The 25420-nt window shown below is 42.6% G+C and overlaps 1 protein-coding gene across 4 annotated transcripts; it reads left to right on the top strand.

The window, feature by feature from the left end:
- The first annotated feature begins 9797 nt into the window (after positions 1-9797).
- LOC112218535 (transcriptional repressor CTCF) lies at positions 9798-25356 on the top strand. 4 transcript variants are annotated; one of them, XM_024379402.2, is made up of 12 exons: positions 9798-10001; positions 11228-11318; positions 11521-12021; positions 12175-12529; positions 12632-12802; positions 12897-13151; positions 13248-13397; positions 16442-16602; positions 22309-22491; positions 22592-22742; positions 22853-23080; positions 23529-25356. In XM_024379402.2, the coding sequence occupies exons 2-12, from the start codon at positions 11295-11297 to the stop codon at positions 23738-23740; spliced, it is 2391 nt and encodes a 796-aa protein (XP_024235170.1). In that variant the 5' UTR covers positions 9798-10001; positions 11228-11294; the 3' UTR covers positions 23741-25356. The 4 variants fall into 4 exon arrangements, with proteins under 4 accessions (XP_024235170.1, XP_024235168.1, XP_024235171.1 ...); XM_024379400.2 differs by having other exon boundaries at positions 9799-10001; positions 22853-23095; XM_024379401.2 differs by lacking the exon at positions 9798-10001 and adding an exon at positions 11082-11099 and having other exon boundaries at positions 22853-23095.
- Positions 25357-25420: the final 64 nt, after the last annotated feature.

Raw genomic sequence — 25420 nt, 5'->3', positions numbered from 1 at the left:
TTTCTGTTCGTTAATATACGTGGCAATACGATCAGGAATTGTGTCCTTAAATTGCTCTAACATAATCAGATCACACAGCCCTTGGAAAGTCAACTGCAGAGGCGGAATACCAGCGATTAAACTGTAAAGATAACTGTCGCGCAAACTCAACATGAGTCTGCTTATCATCCCTTTTTAAAGTTCTAAATCGTTGGCGGTAAGCCTCAGGGACCAGTTCATAAATCTGTAACACAGCTGTTTTAACTTTATCATAACTGGAACTGTCGTGTACACTAAGAGCTGAATATGCTTCCTGCGCTTTACCAGTCAGCACACACTGCAACATTAAAGTGCGGTCAGAATCAGGCCAACTCCTAGCGTCAGCAACCCGCTCAAACAATGAAAAGAATGTCTCAGGGTCCTTTTCATTAAACTGAGGCAATAACCGTAAGTTCCCAACAATATCAAATGTCTCTGGGGCACGACCAAAAGCAGAACTACCCCTAGGTAAATCTGGGTCACCTTCCCAAAACAACCTCTCCCCTGAGATCTTTCCTTCCCAAAACCAACTCTATACGTTCTTGTTGCAACTTGATTTTAGCACGCTCCATATCTTGTTTAAATGCCAATTCCTTTTCATATTTTACACGATCATGCTCTCTCTTCTCACGATCATGCTCCAGCTGTAACAAAAGCAGTTCTTTCTGCTGTTCAAAAGGAAGGCTACTAGGGCTAACCGATGGAATGGCCATTGTAACGTTATGGGGAGACGACAAATCCTCAGCAGAGGCTGGCCCAGTGGTAACTTCAAGAATACCACTCTCCATCAGATCGGCCTTCAATATCAACCTAATAGAATTCTTTAGACGTTTATCACTAATCTCAACCTTGTAGTGTTCCGTGACCTTCAACAGCTGTTCTTTAGTACCTAAATCTAACAATTCCTCTGATGGAGAGCGAATGAACTTATCTACATAAGATGATATAATCACAAAAAAAATTCTCGCTCTTCCCTTCTGCTGAGCACACCAGACCACAACCCGAGAATTGACAATCACCCTGAGCACCACAGAAGAGAGATGAGATACGGAGCTTCCCCAAAACCTACAATAACTCAACCCTAGTCTTCGTGCAGATTTGCGGTGGGAATTTACGCACTGTAGCCCGCTGGCAAGGAAAAACTCCCCAGCATGCTGGCAAATTCCACCAAGCCACGGATGTGCCCCGAGACAACTGCTCAGTCCACAGACACCACACAAAAATAACAAACATTAACCATGCCCAACATATTCCAAAAAATGAAACACGTCGCTAAACCTATCAGGGGAAAAAGGCTATAGCTCCGGGTAGCAAGTTCCACTACCCTACCCAAATCTCCCACCGAGGTACACAGCCGATTACTCACCTCAGACTGACGTCCCAACAGAAAGTAGAACAAGAGTTCAGGCTAGGCAGGGCCTGGAAACTAACCATTATACTCTCTCCAACACAGCACACAAACCAAACAACAAAGGCAACCAATACTGGGCCTATCAAACTCAAACTCAATATGCAAACCAAACACGTACCTCCACGGTCTCCCAAACCAATAGTTCAAAGATCCCGGATGAGCCCCCACTTGTCACGAACCGGCTCAAAGCCCGTAACAAAAGGGAGACAACGTGGAGATAAGGTGTAACAAAATATATATTTATTAACTAAAGCAACTAAGGAAAATATACAATGGTGTGTGTAATCAGTAATCAGTAGTGTAAGTGAGTGTTATGCATGAATGTGATAATGCAGGGTGTTGAAAGATGTTGTCGCAAACAACTCAAAAACCACCAAGAAACACAACAAAATCCATAAAGGTGTCTGCATGGAGAGAGTCTCCTCCATGAATGGGGAAGTGGTGTATTTATCCTGGGAGACACCAGGCCCAGGTGTTTCCCATGTAGCTGACGACCCTCCCAACTCCGCCCACCAGCATCCTAATAAGGAAATAACAGAGAGAGAATACGGCAGACAGAGTGGGAGGGTCGTCACACTAGCGAGGGCAATTTTGGGGCTTCACCATGTTTCATTGAAATGTACAGCTGTGTGTCATCCGCATAGCAGTGAAAGTTAACATTATGTTTCGAATGACATCCCCAAGAGGTAAAATATATAGTGAAAACAATAGTGGTCCTAAAACGGAACCTTGAGGAACACCGAAATTTACAGTTGATTTGTCAGAGGACAAACCATTCACAGAGACAAACTGATATCTTTCCGACAGATAAGATCTAAACCAGGCCAGAACTTGTCCGTGTAGACCAATTTGGGTTTCCAATCTCTCCAAAAGAATGTGGTGATCGATGGTATCAAAAGCAGCACTAAGGTCTAGGAGCACGAGGACAAATGCAGAGCCTCGGTCTGATGCCATTAAAAGGTAATTTGATTTGATTTGATTTGTCAGACTATGTGGGTTTTTGTTTGTCCACCCACCTCTTGAGGATTGACCACAAGTTCTCAATGGGATTAAGGTCTGGGGAGTTTCCTGGCCATGGACCCAAAATATCTATGTTTTGTTCCCCGAGCCACTTAGTTATCACTTTTGCCTTATGGCAAGGTGCTCCATCATGCTGGAAAAGACATTGTTCGTCACCAAACTGTTCCTGGATGGTTGGGAGAAGTTGCTCTCGAAGGATGTGTTGGTACCATTCTTTCTTCATGGCTGTGTTCTTAGGCAAAATGATGAGTGAGCCAACTCCCTTGGCTGAGAAGCAACCCCACACATGAATGGTCTCAGAATGCTTTACTGTTGGCATGACACAAGGACTGATGGTAGCACCTTCTCCGGACAAGCTTTTTTCCGGATGCCCCACACAATCGGAAAGGGGATTCATCAGAGAAAATGACTTTACCCCAGTCCTCAGCCAGTCCAATCCCTGTACCTTTTGCAGAATATCAGTCTGTCCCTGATGTTTTTCTTGGAGAGAATTGGCTTATTTGCTACCCTTCTTGACACCAAGCCATACTCCAAATGTCTTTGCCTCACTGTGCGCGCAGATGCACTCACACCTGCCTGCTGCCAATCCTGAGCAAGCACTGTACTGGGGGTCCCCCGATCCCGCAACTGAATCAACTTTAGGAGACGGTCCTGGCGCTTGCTGGACTTTCTTGGGCGCCCTGAAGCCTTCTTCATAACAATTGAACCGCTCTCCTTGAAGTTCTTGATAATCCGTTAAATGATTGATTTAGGTGCAATCTTACTGGCAGCAATATCCTTGCCTGTGAAGCCCTTTTTGTGCAAAGCAATGATGACAGCACGTGTTTCCTTGCAAGTAACCATGGTAGACAGAGGAAGAACAATGATTCCAAGCACCACCCTCCTTTTGAAGCTTCCAGTCTGTTATTCGAACTCAATCAGCATGACAGAGTGATCTCCTGCCTTGTCCTCGTCAAAACTCATTCGTCTGATCACTCTTCATAACATTCTGGAGTATATGCAAATTGCCATCATACAAACTGAAACAGCAGACTGTGAAAATTTATATTTGTGTCATTCTCAAAACTTTGGGCCACGACTGTACATACAAGTAAGGGGACCAGCACCTAAGATATCGGGCCCATAACCATACTTTCCTGCTTTGCAGCGAGCTGACTACCTCTAAGACCTCAGCCTCAGAGATTGGTTGGCATAGAGATTCTCTATGTTTCTGAAAGAGTGAGGGGAGAGCAATCTTATTAAAGAAAGTTGCCTGATTTTCTCCCAAGTCTGCACACAGTAGAAGTAGTCAAACCTGGAGTATTAGAAGAAGAAAAAATCAGTTTAGCGAGATAATCTTGGCAACACTTTTAAGAGCCTTGTAAAGCATATATCAAAAGCATGTGTTGTAAATTCATCTTTAAGAATTCTGAAAATTCTGAACATTATCACAAGGATAAGTCTGCTTATTCAAGTGAATAATATTTGTAAAGGACAAAGCATTGCTCACAAAAAACAAAACAATTTAAGACACAACACACAACCTTTAGTGCAAACACAAACCCACAGGTACGTGATACTGAAAGAAGTTCAACCAAAAGAGCGCAGTCTATCTGGAGAATGTCAATAAACTCCCCTTCCAAGCTCCCTAACCACATATACACTGAGTGTACACCTGCTCTTTCCATGACATAGACTGACTAGAGGAATTAAGCTGAAAGCTATGATCCCTTTTTGGTATCGTGTTAAATCCACTTTGATCAGTGTAGATGAAAGGGAGGAGGCAGGTTAAAGAATGATTTTGAAAGCCTTGAGACAATTGACACATGGATTGTGTATGTGTGCCATTCAGAGGGTGAATGGGCAAGACAAAAGATGTACGTGCCTTTGAATGGGGTACGGTAGTAGGTGCCAGGCGCACCGGTTTGAGAGTGTCAAGAACTGCAACTCTGCTGCAACATTTTTAATTTTCAACATTTTACCGTATGTATAAAGAATGGTCAACCACCCAAAGGACATCCAGCAAACTTGAAACAACTGTGGGAAGCATTGGATTCAACATGGAATTATTTTGACACCTTGTAGAGTCCATGCCCTGACAAATTGAGACTGTTCTGCGGGCAAAAGGGGGTGCAACTCAATATTAGGATGGTGTTCCTAATGTTTTGTACACTCAATGTTTACAGTACCAGTCAAAGGTTTGGACACACCTACTCATTCAATAGTTTTACTTCATTTTTTACTATTTTCTACATTGTAGAATAATAGTGAAGACATCAAAACTATGAAATAACACATATGGAGTCATTTAGTAACCAAAAAAGTGTTAAATAAAGATGATTCAAAGTAGCCTTGATAACAGCTTTGCACACTCTTGGCATTCTCTCAACCAGCATAACCTGGAACGCTTTTCCAACAGTCTTGAAGGAGTTCCCACATGTGCGGAGCACTTGTTGGCTGCTTTTCCTTCACTCTGCGATCTATCCCAAACCATCTCAATTGGGTTGAAGTAGGGTGATTGTGGAGGCCAGGTCATCTGATGCAGCACTCCATCACTCTTCTTCTTGGTCAAATAGCCCTTACACAGCCTGAAGGTGTGTTGGGTCATTGTCCTGTTGAAAAACAAATGATAGTCCCACTAACTGCAAACCAGATGGGATGGAGTATCGCTGCAGAATGATGTGGTAGCCATGCTGGTTAAGTGTGCCTTGAATTCTAAATAAATCACTGACAGTGCCACCAGCAAAGCACCCCCACACCAAGACAGAGCGGTTGGAAACAAAAATCTCATATTTGAACTCATCAGACCAAAGGACATATTTCCACTGGTCTAATGTCCATTGCTCGTGTTTCTTGGCCCAAGGCAAGTCGCTTTTTCTTATTGGTGTTCTTTAGTAGTGGTTTCTTTGCAGCAATTCGACCATGAAGGCCTGATTTACGTAGTCTCCCCTGAACAGCTGATGTTGAGATGTGTCTGTTACTTGAACTCTGTGAAGCATTTATTTGGGCTGCAATTTCTGAGGCTGGTAACTCTAATGAACTTATCCTCTGCAGTAGAGCTAACTCTGGGTCTTCCTTTCCTGTAACGGTCCTCATGAGAGCCAGTTTCGTCATAGCGCTTGGTGGTTTTTGCGACTGTACTTGATGAAACTTTCAAAGTTCTTGAAATGTTCCGGATTGACTGACCTTCATGTCTTAAAGTAATGATGTCCTGTCATTTGTCTTTGCTTGTTTGAGCTGTTCTTGCCATAGTTTGGACTTGGTATTTTACCAAGGCTATCGTCTGTATACCACCCCTACTTTGTCACAACACAACTTTTTGTCTCAAACACATTAAGGAAAGAAATTCCACAAATTACCTTTAACAAGGAACACCTGTTAATGGAAATGCATTCCAGGTGACTACCTCATGAAGCTGGTTGAGAGAATGTCAAGAGCATGTAAAGCTGTCATTAAGACAAAGGGTGTCTACTTTGAAGAACCTCAAATATAAAATATATTTTGATTTGTTTAACACTTTTTTTGGTTACTACATGGTTCCATGTGTTATTTCATAGTTTTAATGTCTTCACTATCACTATTATTCTACAATGTAGAAAATAGTCAAATAAAGAAAAACCCTTGAATGAGTAGGTGTGTCCAAACTTTTGACTGGTATTGTATATACTTCATTATTTTCATGCACCGTTTTCTGAATTGTAAAAAATCTGAGTTATACCAATCAAATAATTTCCCTCCTGCGGGAGCCCCCTCACTTAAATGCACTTTTGATCTGCTGTATTTGTAATGAAGCTGGTTTTCTGATGGTCTGTGTGGAGAATGTCAGCGTGTGGAAGGAGTAATGAAGTAAATCATGGGGGTGGAAGGGATTTGGTTGTTCCTCAGGAGATGATGGTGGTGCAGTTCCACACTCTAGGACCACAGTCTGATGAGGAGCTTGTTGCCATGCCGGCCAGGAAGAAGTCGTCTGGAAAATCAAATCAAATCAAATTTTATTTGTCACATACACATGGTTAGCAGATGTTAATGCGAGTGTAGCGAAATGCTTGTGCTTCTAGTTCCGACAATGCAGTAATAACGAACAAGTAATCTAACTAACAATTCCAAAAAAAACGACTGTCTTATACACAGTGTAAGGGGATAAAGAATATGTACATAAGGATATATGAATGAGTGATGGTACAGAGCAGCATAGGCAGATACAGTAGATGATATCGAGTACAGTATATACATATGAGATGAGTATGTAAACCAAGTGGCATAGTTAAAGTGGCTAGTGATACATGTATTACATAAGGATGCAGTCGATGATATAGAGTACAGTATCGACGTATGCATATGAGATGAATAATGTAGGGTAAGTAACATTATATAAGGTAGCATTGTTTAAAGTGGCTAGTGATATATTTACATCATTTCCCATCAATTCCCATGATTAAAGTGGCTGGAGTAGAGTCAGTGTCATTGACAGTGTGTTGGCAGTAGCCACTCAATGTTAGTGGTGGCTGTTTAACAGTCTGATGGCCTTGAGATAGAAGCTGTTTTTCAGTCTCTCTGTCCCAGCTTTGATGCACCTGTACTGACCTCGCCTTCTGGATGACAGCGGGGTGAACAGGCAGTGGCTCGGGTGGTTGATGTCCTTGATGATCTTTATGGCCTTCCTGTAGCATCGGGTGGTGTAGGTGTCCTGGAGGGCAGGTAGTTTGCCCCCGGTGATGTGTTGTGCAGACCTCACTACCCTCTGGAGAGCCTTACGGTTGAGGGCGGTGCAGTTGCCATACCAGGCGATACAGCCCGCCAGGATGCTCTCGATTGTGCATCTGTAGAAGTTTGTGAGTGCTTTTGGTGACAAGCCAAATTTCTTCAGCCTCCTGAGGTTGAAGAGGCGCTGCTGCGCCTTCCTCACGATGCTGTCTGTGTGAGTGGACCAATTCAGTTTGTCTGTGATGTGTATGCCGAGGAACTTAAAACTTGCTACCCTCTCCACTACTGTTCCATCGATGTGGATGGGGGTGTTCCCTCTGCTGTTTCCTGAAGTCCACAATCATCTCCTTAGTTTTGTTGACGTTGAGTGTGAGGTTATTTTCCTGACACCACACTCCGAGGGCCCTCACCTCCTCCCTGTAGGCCGTCTCGTCGTTGTTGGTAATCAAGCCTACCACTGTTGTGTCGTCCGCAAACTTGATGATTGAGTTGGAGGCGTGCGTGGCCACGCAGTTGTGGGTGAACAGGGAGTACAGGAGAGGGCTCAGAACGCACCCTTGTGGGGCCCCAGTGTTGAGGATCAGCGGGGAGGAGATGTTGTTGCCTACCCTCACCACCTGGGGGCGGCCCGTCAGGAAGTCCAGTACCCAGTTGCACAGGGCGGGGTCGAGACCCAGGGTCTCGAGCTTGATGACGAGCTTGGAGGGTACTATGGTGTTGAATGCCGAGCTGTAGTCGATGAACAGCATTCTCACATAGGTATTCCTCTTGTCCAGATGGGTTAGGGCAGTGTGCAGTGTGGTTGAGATTGCATCGTCTGTGGACCTATTTGGGCGGTAAGCAAATTGGAGTGGGTCAAGGGTGTCAGGTAGGGTGGAGGTGATATGGTCCTTGACTAGTCTCTCAAAGCACTTCATGATGACGGATGTGAGTGCTACGGGGGCGGTAGTCGTTTAGCTCAGTTACCTTAGCTTTCTTGGGAACAGGAACAATGGTGGCCCTCTTGAAGCATGTGGGAACAGCAGACTGGTATAGGGATTGGTTGAATATGTCCGTAAACACACCGGCCAGCTGGTCTGCGCATGCTCTGAGGGCGCGGCTGGGGATGCCGTCTGGGCCTGCAGCCTTGCGAGGGTTAACACGTTTAAATGTCTTACTCACTTCGGCTGCAGTGAAGGAGAGACCGCATGTTTTCGTTGCAGGCCGTGTCAGTGGCACTGTATTGTCCTCAAAGCGGGCAAAAAGTTATTTAGTCTGCCTGGGAGCAAGACATCCTGGTCCGTGACTGGGCTGGGTTTCTTCCTGTAGTCCGTGATTGACTGTAGACCCTGCCACATGCCTCTTGTGTCTGAGCCGTTGAATTGAGATTCTACTTTGTCTCTGTACTGGCGCTTAGCTTGTTTGATAGCCTTGCGGAGGGAATAGCTGCACTGTTTGTATTCAGTCATGTTACCAGACACCTTGCCCTGATTAAAAGCAGTGGTTCGCGCCTTCAGTTCCACACGAATGCTGCCATCAATCCACGGTTTCTGGTTAGGGAATGTTTTAATCGTTGCTATGGGAACGACATCTTCAACGCACGTTCTAATGAACTCGCACACCGAATCAAAACATTTATTACAGTGCCATCATTCCATACTATCATTCTATGTTTCATGGGAATATATATTCCACTGGAAGTGTACACATTATGTAGTTGAATTGTAATTCAGTTGGCATTGTTGAAACCATCTAAGTAAATTAATATTTGGTTTGAGTGCTGATACCTCAATAAGTCACCATTCACTTCCTGAGACTTGCCACTAGGTGATATAACTGAAGATTATTTCAGCTGTATGGGTGGTGGAGTTCTTTTGTATTGTCATTATTATTGAAAACTTAAAACTGTGATGGACTTGCCTTTTTGGAGCAGAAAACTTCTCACTGAAACAGACAACCAAACTGCTTGTACTGGCCACCTGCTGGCCATATAGAGTGGAATCAGGGTGTGATGAGAACGGGCATTCACTGTACATTATTACCTTTTCAGATTGATCCGTTTTATTATATAGCACTTCAAAATAACAACGGACTTCAGTGGCTTCTTAAATGTATAAGTGGCTCAAGTTACAGTGGAGCGAGGTTTAATTAGACTTGAGATGAAATACTGTAAGAATGAATAGATACAGTGCTAATAGAAACAAAGTATATTTATTTACCTTTGACTGCAGCTTTAAAATATATATATTTGTTATATTGTCTGGCAAATATCATGTCTGGCATCAAATGTGATACAAACTATATATTGTAGCCTTTGTGTTTGGCACGGGGTATACATACTTAAATGATTGTTCAAACTGATAGAAAAATCTGGAAATTATTGATGACAAAATTTAATGGCTCAATGACATGTACAGGTTTTTAATAATTTTGGTACAACTACACATTTGGAGTATTTATTATAGGCCTGTTGAATAAATATAGAATACAGCCTGTGACAACCGCTTTTAACTGCCTGTGAAGATCATAAAACAGACATTGACATTCGTATGAAGTTAGAAATTCAATCAGATTTATGACAAATAACCTCATAAATGATATATTCATTACGGTGTACTGTATTTCAAAAGTAGCGCCCCATATGGCCAATCCCCATAATTCAATGTTTAGAACGGTTTACACCCACCCTCTCGCCACCGCCCCCCTTCAATGCACAGGCGCACTAACTTTCACAAGGCCGCCATTTTGTGCGGAGCCCACTCTGCAAAAGCGGGAGAGGATTAAAACCGCAGGAGAAGAAGGGCGCAATTCTCAGCCATCTCGATCTGATTGAAGAACATACTCTGGGCTTTCTGTCGAATTCAGTGAGGAATTAAACGACGAAGAGCAGGTAAAGTAACAGTACTTTCCAGGAAAGGGGGCAGTTTTGCAGGAGCTTTAATCGGCCTCTAGGTGTCACGATGGGGCTCCCGGTCCAGGCGGTAGACGGGGGTGTTTGTCTCCCTCTATCGTTATCGAACATTCAGCAAAAAAAAACATTATAACCCAGAAGTTCAACGAAATGTCTCATTAACGAGTATTTTTATAGCTATATTAGTTTGCACTTTGGCATGGCTCGATCATTAAATACTTCAACGTGTTGGTTTAGTGTTTAGGCCAGGCGTCCATTTTATTTTTCTTCTTTGTGCCAAGATAGAAACTCGCGGCTGCTTATGAAGTCAGCGAGCGACAGATTGTAGCTCAGTACACGGAATTTACTAAATCTCACAAGCATAATCTAACTAGTTGGACCTCTATCTACACAACGTTAGTTTTGTTTGCTAGTAAAGCCATCAATCGAAATTAGCTATAATTTACAAGATCGGTTTACTGTCAATATTGCCCCACCTTGATAACGGCCTTCGCAAAAGCTAACGTTAGTAACCCCTTCCGTTGATCAAACTAACGTTAAATAACTTTCTAATTAGCTAGTTAACGTTCACTGTTTTAATATGACCACATTAACTATAACTTCTAGCGTTCGCTGACAAGCGTTTTAAAATGGTATGGTCCTAGATGCAAAGACTTAACAATTTAGCAGACGCTATTTCTCTAGCAATATAAAAGTTAGCTGGCTTGGCTTGTTGCGCAGACCGAATCCAAACAAGGAAGATTCATAACGTAAATGTCTCCGGTAGTCATTAATGCGAGCGTTTCCACTAGTACGACGTCTTCCTCCGGCCTCAAATTAATGCGACTTATCTAAAAAAAAAAAGATCTAAATGCCTCTGCTGCAGTTCGTCTTCCATCCAGTGTCCGCTGTCTGATTCAAAGCCTACATTGAGCTACAACGGCACTAACGTAAGCGAGCTAGAATGGACAAAAACAGGGTAGAGCTCCCTCTACAACCCGGCTGGTAGCGGTACAAAAACATGACTACCTATGTGACTTCATGTCCACTATCAAAACGCTGGCCATGTTCACTGTGAATGAATGTCACATCATACTTGTAGGTTGTTTTTGATAATACCAGGTCAGCCACATTTGCTAGACTGGCTTAACTAGCTACGGATGTGTCTGCATTCAATACATGCAGTAGGTTTATGTAGACGTTCAACTTGTTTGTCTTCCCCACAGGTTGAGTGTCAGGTAACAGTCAGGAGAGTTGAGTGAGAAATTGAGCAAGCCAAGCAGATCTAGAAAGATGAAGTATTCCTTTCTAGTGCAGGTAACAATTTAGAAAGCTGGGGAAGTTGCATTATGTTTGAGATCTTGTCTGAACTGAACACAGTATGCCATTTTCAGTCTGTTAGGCCTTGCTAGATTGATCATACGTCCTGGTACACTTTCAACATTTATTAATAAATGGTTATGCGTTAAGATTACATTTTTAGATTGTGTGCTGATTGGTTTTGGGGTGATTCTCTCAGTTGTTACCGATGGACGGAGGACCAACAGATGTTGTGGTTGAGGCCAAGGACTTCACCTATGAGGGGGAGGAGGTGGTGGCAGACCTGCTCCAGCAAGCAGCAGAAGGGGTGATGGACCAGCAGCCAGAGGGAGTTGCTGGTCTGGATACCCAGCAGCTGGTGGAGGGAGTCAATGTGGAGATGATGGTAATGGACTCCCTGGACCCGGCCCTGCTGCAGTTGAAGACTGAGGTGATGGATGCCCCTGTGGCTACAGCCCACGAGGCCACGGTCACCACGGTGGATGAGACCCAGATCATCACTCTGCAGGTTGTCAATATGGATGAGCAGCAGCTGGGAGGCCTCAGGGAGCTACAGCTGGTCCAGGTCCCTGTCTCTGCTGTCCCTGTCACCCAGGCCACTGTAGAGGCGCTACAGAGCACCTTCGTGGACACCACGGCCATGCCCAAAGACGGAAACCCTGTTATCTGCCATACCCTGCCCCTGCCAGAGGGATTCCAGGTAAGAGAGACTGCACTTCATGACTAAATATTACATTAATTCAGAACTAATGGGATCATATTTCACTATGGGTGTACAACAATGTTTTGTACCACAGGTGCCTATCTAAATGTATTAGTCGTAGCGAAATTAAAAACAATACTGCTTCTTCAGGTGGTGAAGGTGGGTGCGAATGGTGAGGTGGAAACAGTGGAGCAGGATGAGCTCCAGCACCAAGAGGAACAGCAGGTCCAGCCTGAGGAGGAGGAGGAAGAGCTGCACTGTGAGCCCCAGCCTGAAGAACCACAATGGGCCAAGGACCCCGACTACCAGCCCCCAGCCAAGAAAACCATCAAGAAGGCAAAAAAGAGCACGCTGCGCTACAACACAGAGGGGGATAAAGACAACATGGACGTGTCTGTGTATGATTTTGAGGAGGAGCAGCAGGAAGGGATGCTCTCTGAAGTCAACGCAGAGAAGGTGGTGGGCAACATGAAACCCCCCAAACCCACCAAAATTAAGAAGAAAGGTAAGATTACCCCTTCTTTCTGTGTCCTTTGTTTATGAGGTATTTTGTAACTCAAGTTGTGGTGCTAAATGCCTCTGCAAGTGCTGACTTTGTATGCTCCAGGTGTGAAGAAAACATTCCAGTGTGAGCTGTGTAGCTACACCTGTCCCCGCCGCTCCAACTTGGACCGACACATGAAAAGCCACACAGATGAGAGGCCCCACAAGTGCCATCTGTGTGGAAGGGCCTTCAGGACTGTTACCCTGCTAAGGAACCACCTCAACACACACACAGGTATGGTGACATCATAGGCACATTGACAGACAATTCTATATTCCTGTCCATATTACCATGTTAGATACTATTATAACTCTATTTTTGTTTACAGGAACCAGACCACACAAGTGTCAAGATTGTGACATGGCCTTCGTGACCAGTGGAGAGCTGGTCCGACATCGTCGCTACAAGCACACTCATGAGAAACCCTTCAAGTGCTCCATGTGTGACTATGCCAGTGTAGAGGTGAGCAAGCTAAAGCGGCACATCCGTTCCCACACTGGGGAGCGTCCGTTCCAGTGCAGTCTGTGCAGCTACGCCAGCAGAGACACCTACAAGCTGAAGAGACACATGAGGACACACTCGGGTGAGGCACAGCTGCAGGGATACTGTGTAAACACAATTAGTGACCGGCCTGATTTGTTGAACTTGTGCACTCATGTTTTCCTGCTTTGTTTTCCAGGAGAGAAGCCGTACGAGTGCTATATTTGCCACGCCCGTTTCACCCAGAGTGGAACCATGAAGATGCACATCCTGCAGAAGCACACAGAGAACGTGGCTAAGTTCCACTGCCCCCACTGTGACACAGTCATCGCCCGAAAGAGTGACCTGGGTTAGATAGCTAGTCCTTGACTTTTGGCCTGATTATTCCAATATGTTGACAGCATAATTTGGAAATCTCAACCGTAAACTTAATTGTGACTAAGGCTGTTGCGGTGACCGTATTAGCGGTCACGAGTCATGAAGGCAGTAAAATTCCAAATGACCTTTTAGTCACGGTAATTAGGCTTCTCCTAGCTCTGCTGCTGATGGTCATTAGTAGCCTACCGAACTTGCTAACTGCCTGGTACTTACTCAGCACTCTATTGCCCCTGTAATTACTCTGACATCAATGCAAATGTATTTGGAAATTTAATCAAACACTTCAGGCGCTCGTGTTGCACAACATTTCTATAGGCTATGCGATTGCGCAAGAAAACAGATTGATGGCCTCTACAAAAAAGTGGAGGATCCCATCAGCTTTCTATAGGCTAGGCCTAACTATATTTATTTCTCAACTTTCCTAATATTCAGCACATTGCTTATATTTACAACAGGAGTATACCCTACCTGGCTGGCTTGAAAATGAACCATGGGGAAAGCGTCCCCTATTTGCTATTTAAATGCACAGATGAGATGTATTTTTTTCATGCGGCACCTGTTTTGTTTCAGGTGCATGATAATGGTCCATTCTAAATCGAAACAAATTTCACACGTATATTATTTAGTATATGTAAAGTTAAGATTAAATCAAGAATAGTCTGATGGGTGACCGTATTAGCCGATCACTTGTGAATTATTGTTGTTTTTTTGGTGCTAGTGGTTGTATTAATTTGTGATCTATTCTATCCCGCACCTGTCCCAGACTACGTTTGGAATATTTATTTGTCGCACAGAATAGAATAGCTTAACTTTTGTACTATGGAGGATAGTAGATTGACATAGGCTAGTGATTTAGCTGTTCGTTAAGTCTACTCATCTTGTTGGCTGACAGTAAATGTGGACAGTTCTTCCAATATTTTCAATATGCACCTCGGAATTGGATAAGGATGTGTCTGTCTTCACTTTGTAGCCTGTGAGAAAGACCTGATCACGTGATGGGGAGCTGTGTGAATGAGAGGTGCTTAGCGCAGCACTCAGGGTGAAGGGCACAGCACACTGGGCCAAGGGCACAACGTCCACTGGCCGCAAAAGGCCTGCATTTCTTTTAGGGTGCATTGTGGCCACAGGGGGTGCCGTTGTAAAATTTGAGGCATTATCAAGTGCTTGTGTGAATGAGAGGTTAATGAAGTATTTTCATCCTGCTCAAAATCAAAGCGGAGCTCAGCCTTTCAAGCAACTTTTTTCTAATCATCATTAGTTGCATCATGCAGCCTTACGCGGAACTCAAACTGGCTGCGCATGTGCACCATCGTGCATACACGTGTTTTGTCCCCCCACACCAAACACAATCACGACACGCAGGTTAAAATATCAAAACAAACGGAACCAATTACATTCATTTGGGGACAGGTTGAAAAGCATTAAACATTTATGGCAATTTAGCTAGCTGGCTTGCACTTGCTAGCTAATTTGTCCTATTTAGCTAGCAGGCTAATTTGTCCTGGGATATAAACATTGAGCTGTTATTTTACCTGAAATGCACAAGGTCCTCCACTCCGACAATTAATCCACAGATAAAACGGTCAACCGAATCATTTTTAGTAATCTTTTCCTTCCAGGCTTTTTCTTCTTTAAACTTATATGGTGATTGGCATCTAAACTTTCATAGTATTACCACGACGACCGACAACACAGTTCGTCTTTCAATCACCCACGTGGGTATAACCAATGAGGAGATGGCACGTGGGTATCTGCTTCTATAAACCAATGAGGAGATGGGAGAAGCAGGACTTGCAGCGCAATCTGTTTCACAAATTGAACTGACTTCTATTTTAGCCCTTGGCAATGCAGACGCTCGCGAACAGTGTGGGTGCAATAATTTAATAATTTAGATTTCTAAATGTATTTTGCAACGCTTGCGCTATAGTCAGGGTGAACATATAGCCCAACGTTTGTAGAACAAGTTAAATTAATAACTCTAAATTAAGCATATAGAAGTACCTATTTTTATGTTAACCGCTCAACACCGAATAGCCGCATGAGCGCAACTCGTTGGGAGAAAATATCCTTTCTATTTTATTCAGCTTTGTTCAATTGTATTCTTCATACTATTAAATAGGGTTGTACATTTTGGGGAATATTCAGAGGTGGAAACTTTGTGGGAATATATGAGAATTAATGGAAATAAATGCAAATTAATTTTAATGCCATTTTAAATGTAGATGTTTTTTGCATTGGATATATTTACCATATCATATGGAGACAGAAATATAAACCTTTTACCTTATCAAAAGTAGACACAATTGCACAGGATTAAATCCTCCCCAAAAAATAAATAAAAAACAATTTAGTCATGGATTGAACTTTAATTAAATGAGTTGACTCTTCACATGGGATGATTTCACTGAACAATAAAAGGGAATATTGAATGATCCCCACTGATCCATCTCATCTCCCAAAAAATGATAGTCTAAAAACTAAAGCTTTGGTGTGATGAACTAGTGTAGCCCCCAGCCATTTGGTATAGCCAGATCAGTACCTAACATAAGGACAGAGTATTCTGTTCTTCTGAAATAGACTACATTTTCTTCATATCATGTTTCTTCAGACCTGTCTAAAATAAATTATGGATTTATTGTTACGGTGTAGGCTATATTACATGGATTTATTGTTACGGTGTAGGCTATATTACATGGATTTATTGTTACGGTGTAGGCTATATTACATGGATTTATTGTGATGGTGTAGGCTATATTACATGGATTTATTGTGACTTTTTAAAATGTAAATGTTCCAATTGTCTGCATCATTGGCTTGTAGGCTGTGTGTGGAAGCCAGGAGATGCTAAATGTGTTTGTTAATTAACAGTAAATTACAGGGAGACCGACAGTTATTTGCTTGTCATTCACCGGCTGACAATTTCGTGATCGCCATAGCCATAATTGTGACTGAACTTGTTTATATTGATGACATCTCTCTCAATAAGCTTTTTTTTGCCCCCCTCCTCCCCTTCAGGCGTCCACCTGCGAAAACAGCACTCGTTCATTGAGCAGGGCAGGAAATGTCGTTACTGTGATGCTGTGTTCCACGAGCGCTACGCACTCATCCAGCACCAGAAGTCCCACAAGAACGAGAAACGCTTTAAGTGTGACCAGTGTGATTACTGCTGCAGACAGGTGAGGTCCTGCTGTCTCTAACCTGGGATGATAGAGAATCTAGGCTGGAGTAAATATTAGGGGTATGAACGATTAAACCAGGGGTCGGAACCGGTTCAGGGAACAGAACTCAAACTGGAATGGAAGTGCTCAATACTTTTCCTGTACAGAACCATTATTTTAAACTCATTAGAACCGGTTAATAACCTTTTGCTCTGCGGACATGTTTTTCCAGTCCCACAAAAAAAAAATGCTACAAAGCACCTATGCAAAACCCTCCTTTCAATCAGAAACTTCTTCCAGTGTCTGCCTGCCATCTGAAAATATTTGCCTGTGTGTGCGCATGTAGGCTTCCTTTCCCTCCCCCCGCAGACGCTGTAGCCTAGCCTATTGACGTTAAAACCGTGATTCAAATGATTGTGAGAGACATGTTTAATTGAAGAATGGATTCACCTTTTTAATGCTAGTTTAGGATACTATAGTTATCACATTTCTCAACTACTTTTTAAAATTCTGCTGCCGCACTGCAAAAACAAGCTCGTTAGCTAGCTTCTCTGGTCCAACGTGAAGCCAACTCTGAAGTTCAGACATGAAAAGTTCCTCCGTTTAAGCCGCCCCTCCGTTGGTATAATTCTCTGGGCCTAATTCAGATAATGCATGTCATCACCAGATGCCCAGTGCTTTAAGCCAAGCTGCCTCCACCCTTTATCCCCACCCGTAAAATTGGTTGCAACCTCACGCCTTGTCTTTCCATCACGCATGTAAACAACTCAACTGAACTATAGCTTGCCTGCTCCAAAGCAAGCTGCTCTATCCGCACTGCATGATTGGTGAAGAAATGTAATGTTGAGCTAAATGTACAAATATATGATTTCAGAGGTTTAAAAAGGAACAGAAAGAAATGATAAACTGAACTTTTTTTGTTCTAACCAGTTTTACTGGTCAGAACAGTGAAACAAAAAAAACAGTGGTTCTGTTTTAGAATGAAACGATTGGAAAATAGTTTTGGACCCAACCCCTGGTTTAAACTTTTTGTTTAAAAAAAAAAAAGAAATGTAATTGTTAATATTAAGAAAACAACTCAATTAAAATCACAGTGCCGTTATTACAAAACTACCACTAACAGGTCCTGATCATCATAAAGTTGAAAAAATGAACACAAAGGCCTGCCTAACCCGGTTTGTTACAGCATTGTAATGCATGTAGGGCCTCCCAAGTGGCGCAGCAATCTACGGCACTGCATCGCAGTGTTTGAGGCGTCAGTCTCCATTTTTTTTTTAAAGGGGTTATTTTATTTTGATGAACCCCTCCCCCACCCCCCTCTTCAGAGGACAAATATCTTTGTTTTTTTACAGCTTTTTTGCTACATATACATTTTTACATACATGGTACTTTTATTTAAAGCAGTCACATAACAGTAATACATTACCAAACATAAGCTCTTTAATCACCGCTCTCAGCTCGTCCCTTCTTTCACTATAGCCCAGTCTAGTTTGGTTTCCATGTGCCATATATATTTCAATTGTACTATGATGTTTCACAAAATTTTGGAACCTTTCTAATCGGATATTATCCACAGATTGTGAGCTAAAGATGAAAACCTTTCCTACGGGTATTATTATATTGTTTATTGACTGACAACCGCTATCACCCAAAACTGTTATTTGTAAGGTTAATTTTAAGTGCATGTTGTGATTTTAAAAAAAAAAGTATATATATATAGATTTTTTTTTTTGTTGCCATTCCTGAACCTGTGACCAGAAACGAGCTACATAGGGGGGCAATTCCAGAATAAATGATCTCTTGATTCTGTCTTTTCGCGGCAAAATCTACAGAGCTGTGATTGTTATATGCTCCATATACAGCTCTGGAAAAACATGAAGAGACCACTGCAAAATTATCCTTTTCTTTGGTTGTACTATTTATAGGTATGTGTTTGGCTAAAATGAGAATAACATTTTTATTCTATAAACTACTGACATTTCTCCCAAATTCCTATTAAAAATATTGTCATGTAGAGCATTTATTTGCAGAAATGACAACTGTCAAAATAACAAAGATGCAGTGTTGTCAGACCTCAAATAATGCAAAGAAAATAAGTTCATATTCATTTTTAAACACAATACTAATGTTTTAAGTTAGGGAGAGTTCAGAAATCAATATTTGATGGAATAACCCTGATTTTTCAATCACAGCTTTCATGCGTCTTGTCATGCTCTCCACCAGTCTTTAACATTGATGTTGGGTGACTTTATGCCACTCCTGGCAGCAAACATTCAAGCAGCTCGGCTTTGTTTGATGGGTTGTGACCATCCATCTTCCTCTTGATCACATTCCAGAGGTTTTCAATGGGGTTCAGGTTTAGAGATTGGACTGGCTATGACAGGGTCTTGATCTGGTGGTCCTCCATCCACACCTTGATTGACCTGGCTGTGTGGCATGGAGCATTGTCCTGCGGTTAGGCGAGGGTTTGGCCGGAGGTCTTTCCTTAGCTCATCATGCTCTAGCGACTCCTTGTAGATGGCCTGGTGCTTCCTCCGTTTCCTATGACACATTGGTGGGTCTGGCTTCCAGGTTAAGCGAGCAGGCGTTAAGAAGCAGCGCAGCTTGGCGGGTCGTGTTTCGGAGGACACGTGACTTGACCTTCGCATCTCCCGAGCCCGTTGGGGAATTGCAGCGATGAGACAAGATCGTAACTACCAATTGGCTTTCACGAAAAGGGGGTCCAATTGGAATATATGGAATTGTTTTATGAAGGTCATACCAAGGACCATTTAGCTATTGATTTAGAATTTTAAGACCCCTTGAAGTATTTTGTATATATATGATAAACCAATTATTTTGGGCATCACTGCTATTAGTTTGAATAATAGATTCACTACATGGAACAACAGATGGGAACAAAACATCAAAGGGAAGTTTGTTCTGAAGTGTCTGTCCTATATCTGAGAGGGATAAAAAAATAAAAAATAAAAGCCATGTATTTAACCCCTTACTTTTGGCTCTAAACAGTCTCCATATTTACTTCCATTAATTATTTTCAACTGGTACCCGGGACCTTCAAACTTGTCTCCTAGAGCAAAACAACTGACATGTTCGTGAAAGTCTCACCTTTCCACAGAGGGGTCATATTAGTGTGTAACCCAAACTGTTCGGACAGTTATGCCTGTAGCCAAGTTGGCAAATCGTCAGTACAGACTTTAGACGAGTCCCAAGACGCTTGTGGGGGTCATAGAGCAAGAGAACATCATCATATTCGTGAGTTATCTTTCCATAGAGGGGTCATAATAATGATGATGGCGATGATAATAAGAGCAAACCTGAGATCACCATTGTGTTTGTGAGAGTCATCTTTCAATAGAATGATCATAATAGATTCTAGGCCAAACCGTTTGGACGCTACATACAATTATGTGAGGAGACCGATTTTCGGGATGTCTCATGGTCTGACCGCTCTAGCTCTGCCACCTTTCACCACAGATGGGATGTCTCCTGGTCTGACCGCTCTAGCTCTGCCACCTTTCACCGCAGATGCGGAAAGGCGATATCGGCAAATTGCGGGGGTTGAGACGCAGCTTAAACAGATGGATTTTGACTGAGATTTTTATTCATTTACGTTAATTAGATTTCCGCGGGGGGCTCCAATTGAAGGCTAACGGTTAAGCTAGGAATATTTTTTGAGCTGATCCACTGATGTCGTTGTGTGAATTTAGATCGGACCCTAAACCCTTACCTTCCTGCCAATGACCTTGATTGGATATTCAGTGACAAAGGAGCACTGAATTCATAGCCCAGCATCCTACATTAACTAGGGATGTGACAAATGGATGTTTTTTTTTCATGTTTAAACTGCCTTTTTTTAAATCCGTTTTTCATTAAAACAATAAGAAAATGTAATAACATTCCATGTGAAAATCCTATTGTGCTGTATGACCACTAGGGGCAGTGAAGTTCTACCGCAGTCATAAAGTAGGCTAAGGCATCTGGAATCTGCTTTGTGGCTGCCTGAAAAGCCAGGTGAGATTTTGTCCTGACGACCACTGTTAATTCACATTGACTCGTGTTCCTTCCATTTGTTATGTGCATTAGCTACTCTAGCCAAGTGATCACACTTCTTCTCCCTGTATTAGGCCTACCTGTCTCTCTCACAGTTTTGATCTGATCGCTCCCTCTACACACACACACACACACACGTGTGTTGCGCGCCCAAGCTCACATTAAGCCTACGGAAATGACTGCCTACAAAAACATATCTAACTGACGGGATACACTAACAAAGCTGTAGACCAGCAACATTCCTTGCCAAATCATGACATTTTTTTCACAATTTCAAAATGGACTGATTGATTTAAAGTAGAGAAATCCTGAACCCTGTGTTCCAACCCTAAACTGCAGTTCTGGAATAATATATGTCTATTTTAGGATAATTTTTTTTGTGAACTGCTATAGTGTTCTGTTTCGAATAGGTTACAACCCCCCCCCTAAACCCTGGCAGGTTCTGGACTGAAATATGCAACAAAAACATTGTTTTGATGAAGGCAAATAGTGTATTCATTAGTCTCTGGGCCTACTTTGTTTCATGTTTAACAAAAGCCTGCCCACTACGTTTAAGCTCACAAATCAAACATAGGGCAAAAGAAAGCAACATGCCAAATGAGGGTATATATTGGTAAAAAGGGGGAAGAATTTTGGCTTTCTAATGCTGTGAATTGTGCTTTGACTAAACCAGTATCGTGATAATTGTTCCATGTCAACCATGAAAACACGAAGCAGACAATTCTTTGGTCCTTTAAAAACATGCTTTATGTAAAATAGTGTGCTATAGCTTGGAAAATGAATAAAATGTGACTGGATGACAACATAATGATCGTCCCGGACCTAGCTGTTAAACAGAAACAAACGAAACAGGTAGAGGCTAACCCGAATTTGTCAAATTTTAAAAACTCTCATTTTGCTCTTAGTTTATAAATGGTTTCATAATGAATACACCCCTGGCTGAGAGAGGGCGTGTGCGATGGTGTGATCAAAATGCACCATATGAGTAGCCTGCTTGTCTGTTGACAAGTGTTGACAATAGACCCATAACTGATCTAAATGGTTGGATAATCAGGCCTAGGCTTTATGGTACTCTGTGTATATAGCTCCATTCTTAATAATAGGCGTGCAGTAGGATATGCAGCGTGCAGTAGGATATACAGCAGTGGGATGCTTTGATCAGTTGATTGACCGTTGTAGGCTACTGTAGAACAAACTTTCCTCTAGTGTGGATGCTCACTAACAGTTTAAAGTCATGTGTAATTTATAGTTATCATCCTTTAACGGATGTCCCTTAACACTTAAAGTGGTAAATGCTGCCCTCTAGCGGATAATATGGTATGAATACAGTAGTGGTTCTCAACCAGGGATTGATTTGATTGAAATCACGACTGCAACATTGATCACCTAGTAAAAAGGGATTCAATATTCCCTGCTATTTTGTTTTAATGATCATTTTGGAGGGGGAAGGTTAAAAACAGACAGTCAAGTTTCATGCGCTCTGCAAGGGCCAGGTGAAAATATATATTTTCCTCGGGGACCATCCATTTTAATTTCATTGCAATTACCTCCAGGTGTCCCTCAATATAAAAACGTTCACTCATGGATACTGGACAATCAGCATAGTTTTGTGATGGAGTTGGTAAAGGTTTTCTGTCCTTGTGTTTTTCTTGCTGTCCTTGCATTGACTAGGAGCGCCATATGCTGATGCACAGGCGCACCCACACAGGAGAGAAGCCTTACGCCTGTAGCCAGTGTGAGAAGACCTTCCGTCAGAAGCAGCTCCTGGACATGCACTTCCGGCGTTACCATGACCCCAACTTTGTGCCCACCGCCTTTGTGTGCACCAAGTGTGGCAAGGCCTTTACCCGCAGGGTATGGACACTTTCTCAAACACACATTTATTGAGTGGAAGAATACATCCATTGTTTTTGGTATAGCCCTTCATTTGATCCTTTTCTTAAACTCTCCTCAGAACACCATGGCCAGACATGCAGAGAACTGTAACGGGGATCCTAGTGAAGGAGAGAACGGATCCCCACCCAAGAGAGGACGAGGTGGGAGGAAGAGGAAGATGCGCTCAAGGAAGGACGAAGATGACGATGATGATGATGATGACGACAGTGGTGAGAGGCCCTTTCTAATACTGAAACATATCTAATTGTAGTGTCCTATAAACTATTGCTCTTTGGATGTAATGAGATCAGTGTTAGACTCTTTAACTTCCCACCTCCAGAGGACAATGCTGATCCTGAGCTGGATGACATTGATGAAGAGGATGAGGAGGCTGAGGCAGCACTGCTGGAGGAAGAGGAGGAGGAGATGATGGAGTTGGAGCAGGCTCCACCCACCAAACCTATTCCTGCCCCTGTAGAGCCACCTGTCAAGAGGAAACGCGGCAGACCTCCCAAGAACATCCCCAAACCCTCCCCTCCCGCCAAAGCCAGCAAGGCTGCCCCCAAAGGCAAGGCTGCTTCAGGTGAGTTAAATCTCCCTGATCCAATATCATGCCATGTTTAAATCAAGGATGGCAACTTTGATGGGGGTAGAGGCCACATAAAATCTGAACTCTGCGATTCTCAAGTTTCCCATGTGTATCAAGAATAGGCCACCCCCCAAAGGACATCCAGTCAACATGACACAACTGTGGGAAAGCATTGGAGTCCACATGGGCCAGTATCTCTTTGGAACGCTTTGTAGAGTCCATGCCATGATGAATTGAGGCTGTTCCGAGGGCAAAAGTGGCTGCACTTAGTATTTTTTTTAAACATTTTGGGTAAATTGGTCTGCGGGCCTACAAAAAGGGGACGTGCTGCCAGTTGCCCATCCCTGGTCTAAATCTATGCCCAGTTTATGTTTTACTGACCATTTTACTGTCGAGTTATAATACCGGGTGTTATCTGTCTCCTCAGCTGCAGCCGTCATCCAGGTGGAGGATGAGAATACCGGCGCCATAGAGAACATCATAGTGAAGAAGGAGCAAGAGGCTGAACAGGCTGCCCCAGAGGTGGTGGTGGAGCAACCAGAGGAGGCAGGGGTGGAGACGGTGGAGCTGCCTGTAGCAGACGCTGCCCCCAACGGAGACCTCACCCCTGAGATGATCCTCAGCATGATGGACCGGTGATCTAGCCCACACAGACTGCTCAAAGACATCCCTTTGTCTCAACCTTTCCCTTCAACAAGTCTACCCTCTTCATACGATCTGCCATCTTACAAACCACTCCGCTTTACACTTCTGGTTTTTGTCTTAAACAAATCGGTGTGTTTTCTTATCACTCTCAAACCCACTTCCTTCCATGCATTCACTGTAACAGTTTAAGTTCTAGCTGCTTGGTCTGTAGAAATGTAGATATTTTTATGTGGGAGGAATGTTGTAGAAACGTGTAATAATGGATCCCTTCATGGAGGGATGGTAGCTGAGGTTTGACACGTGGACATTGGGACTTTCTGTAGTGGTCTTCTTTTTTTCTTTTCCCTCCAACTAATAAACTATTTTCTTAACCTGTTTGTGAGCTTGACATGGCAACAGTGAGTGCCAGTAATTTCAGCCTTGTTATCTAGGACCTCTGCGGTAGACTAAAACTATTACTTTAACTGTCAAAGGAAGTCCTTCCATTTTTTTTAACACTTTATTCACTGCATATTACATTTTACTTACTGTTATACTTGTCACAGATTATGGAGTTTGTAGAGGCTTACATTAACTACTATAATCGGGGACAGTGACATGCATCGACCCACAAAGTTTTTAAGACTGCAGTTATGTTGTACAAACGGTCATCTCGGCTGGTTTTGCTTGTAAATACTTTTTTAGTTTTATTACAAACATATTTGAATCTTTTTCTAGTGATCTAAAAAACTTTAATGCTGGGAGAAAGGAACTCTTAACCATAGCTGTTTGGAACACAGGCAGTATGTGGATTTTTAATCTCTTAAATGGGAGGCTTTGCCCACTCTGTAAATCATGTTGGAGATATGATCTTTCCGGTTTTGAGCTTTTTAGCCTGAATATCTAGTGTTATTTTTGGAGGTACAGAGGTTAGCAGCTTTACTCACTCTTAACCTACCTAACATCTCGACCGCATGGACTAATGTTAGAGGTTTTGAAAGACGCCCATGTACGTCTTGTTTTGCTTTTCAAGATAAGGTAGAGAGATTGTGATGTAAATTGCGCCCATGTTCTGGAAAGCTTTAATCAAGTTCTGTGTGAAACTGTAAAGGGGGGAGGTGTCCAATTGAACTAGCTTCAGGTCTTAACTGTAAAGGAAAGATGATTATTAAGGCTTTGGTAATCTTGTGAAGCAAATGTTTCTCCCAGTTCACTGTTAATTTCTCAAACCATTTTGTCCTAATGGTGCAGTTGTGTTGTGGGATGTATACAGACGCGGTCAGAGGGCCTTGTGGAATTCTGATTAGGAGGTTCAAAAAGGGGAGGAGAGAACTATAAGGGAAAGATATTTTGTATAAAGGTTTGTTAGTCGTTTCAGAGAACAATGTCCTTTCTTTCATAGACCATTTGACGCTGATACAACATGAAGCTTCCTTCTATATGTAATTGCATTTAAATTACTTTTGTTAAGCTCTTAAAAATTCTAGGTTGATGCATTTTTGTACCTGGCTGTACTGTGTGAATTTTACAATGATCTGAAAACCAACATAAATACATGTATTGTTGGGTTGAGAGGGCATGTTGGTATGCGGAATGTATTACTGTACAGCTAATAAAAAGTTATTGGCCTACTCCTGTTTTTTCCTTTGTATTTTTTGTTGAAGTGCGTTTGACGTTATGATGTTATTGCAGAAG

Source organism: Oncorhynchus tshawytscha, linkage group LG19 (genome assembly GCF_018296145.1).
Source record: "Oncorhynchus tshawytscha isolate Ot180627B linkage group LG19, Otsh_v2.0, whole genome shotgun sequence".
In the NCBI taxonomy this organism is placed as follows: Eukaryota; Metazoa; Chordata; class Actinopteri; order Salmoniformes; family Salmonidae; genus Oncorhynchus; species Oncorhynchus tshawytscha.
This window is presented reverse-complemented; position numbering and strand designations above follow the sequence as displayed.

Coding starts and splice junctions, on each gene's coding strand:
- LOC112218535 (XM_024379400.2), top strand. CDS start 11,295: ATGAAGTATTCCTTTCTAGTGCAG. Junction 12,022..12,174: donor CCCTGCCAGAGGGATTCCAG/GTAAGAGAGACT, acceptor CTGCTTCTTCAG/GTGGTGAAGGTGGGTGCGAA. Junction 12,803..12,896: donor CCACCTCAACACACACACAG/GTATGGTGACAT, acceptor TTTTGTTTACAG/GAACCAGACCACACAAGTGT.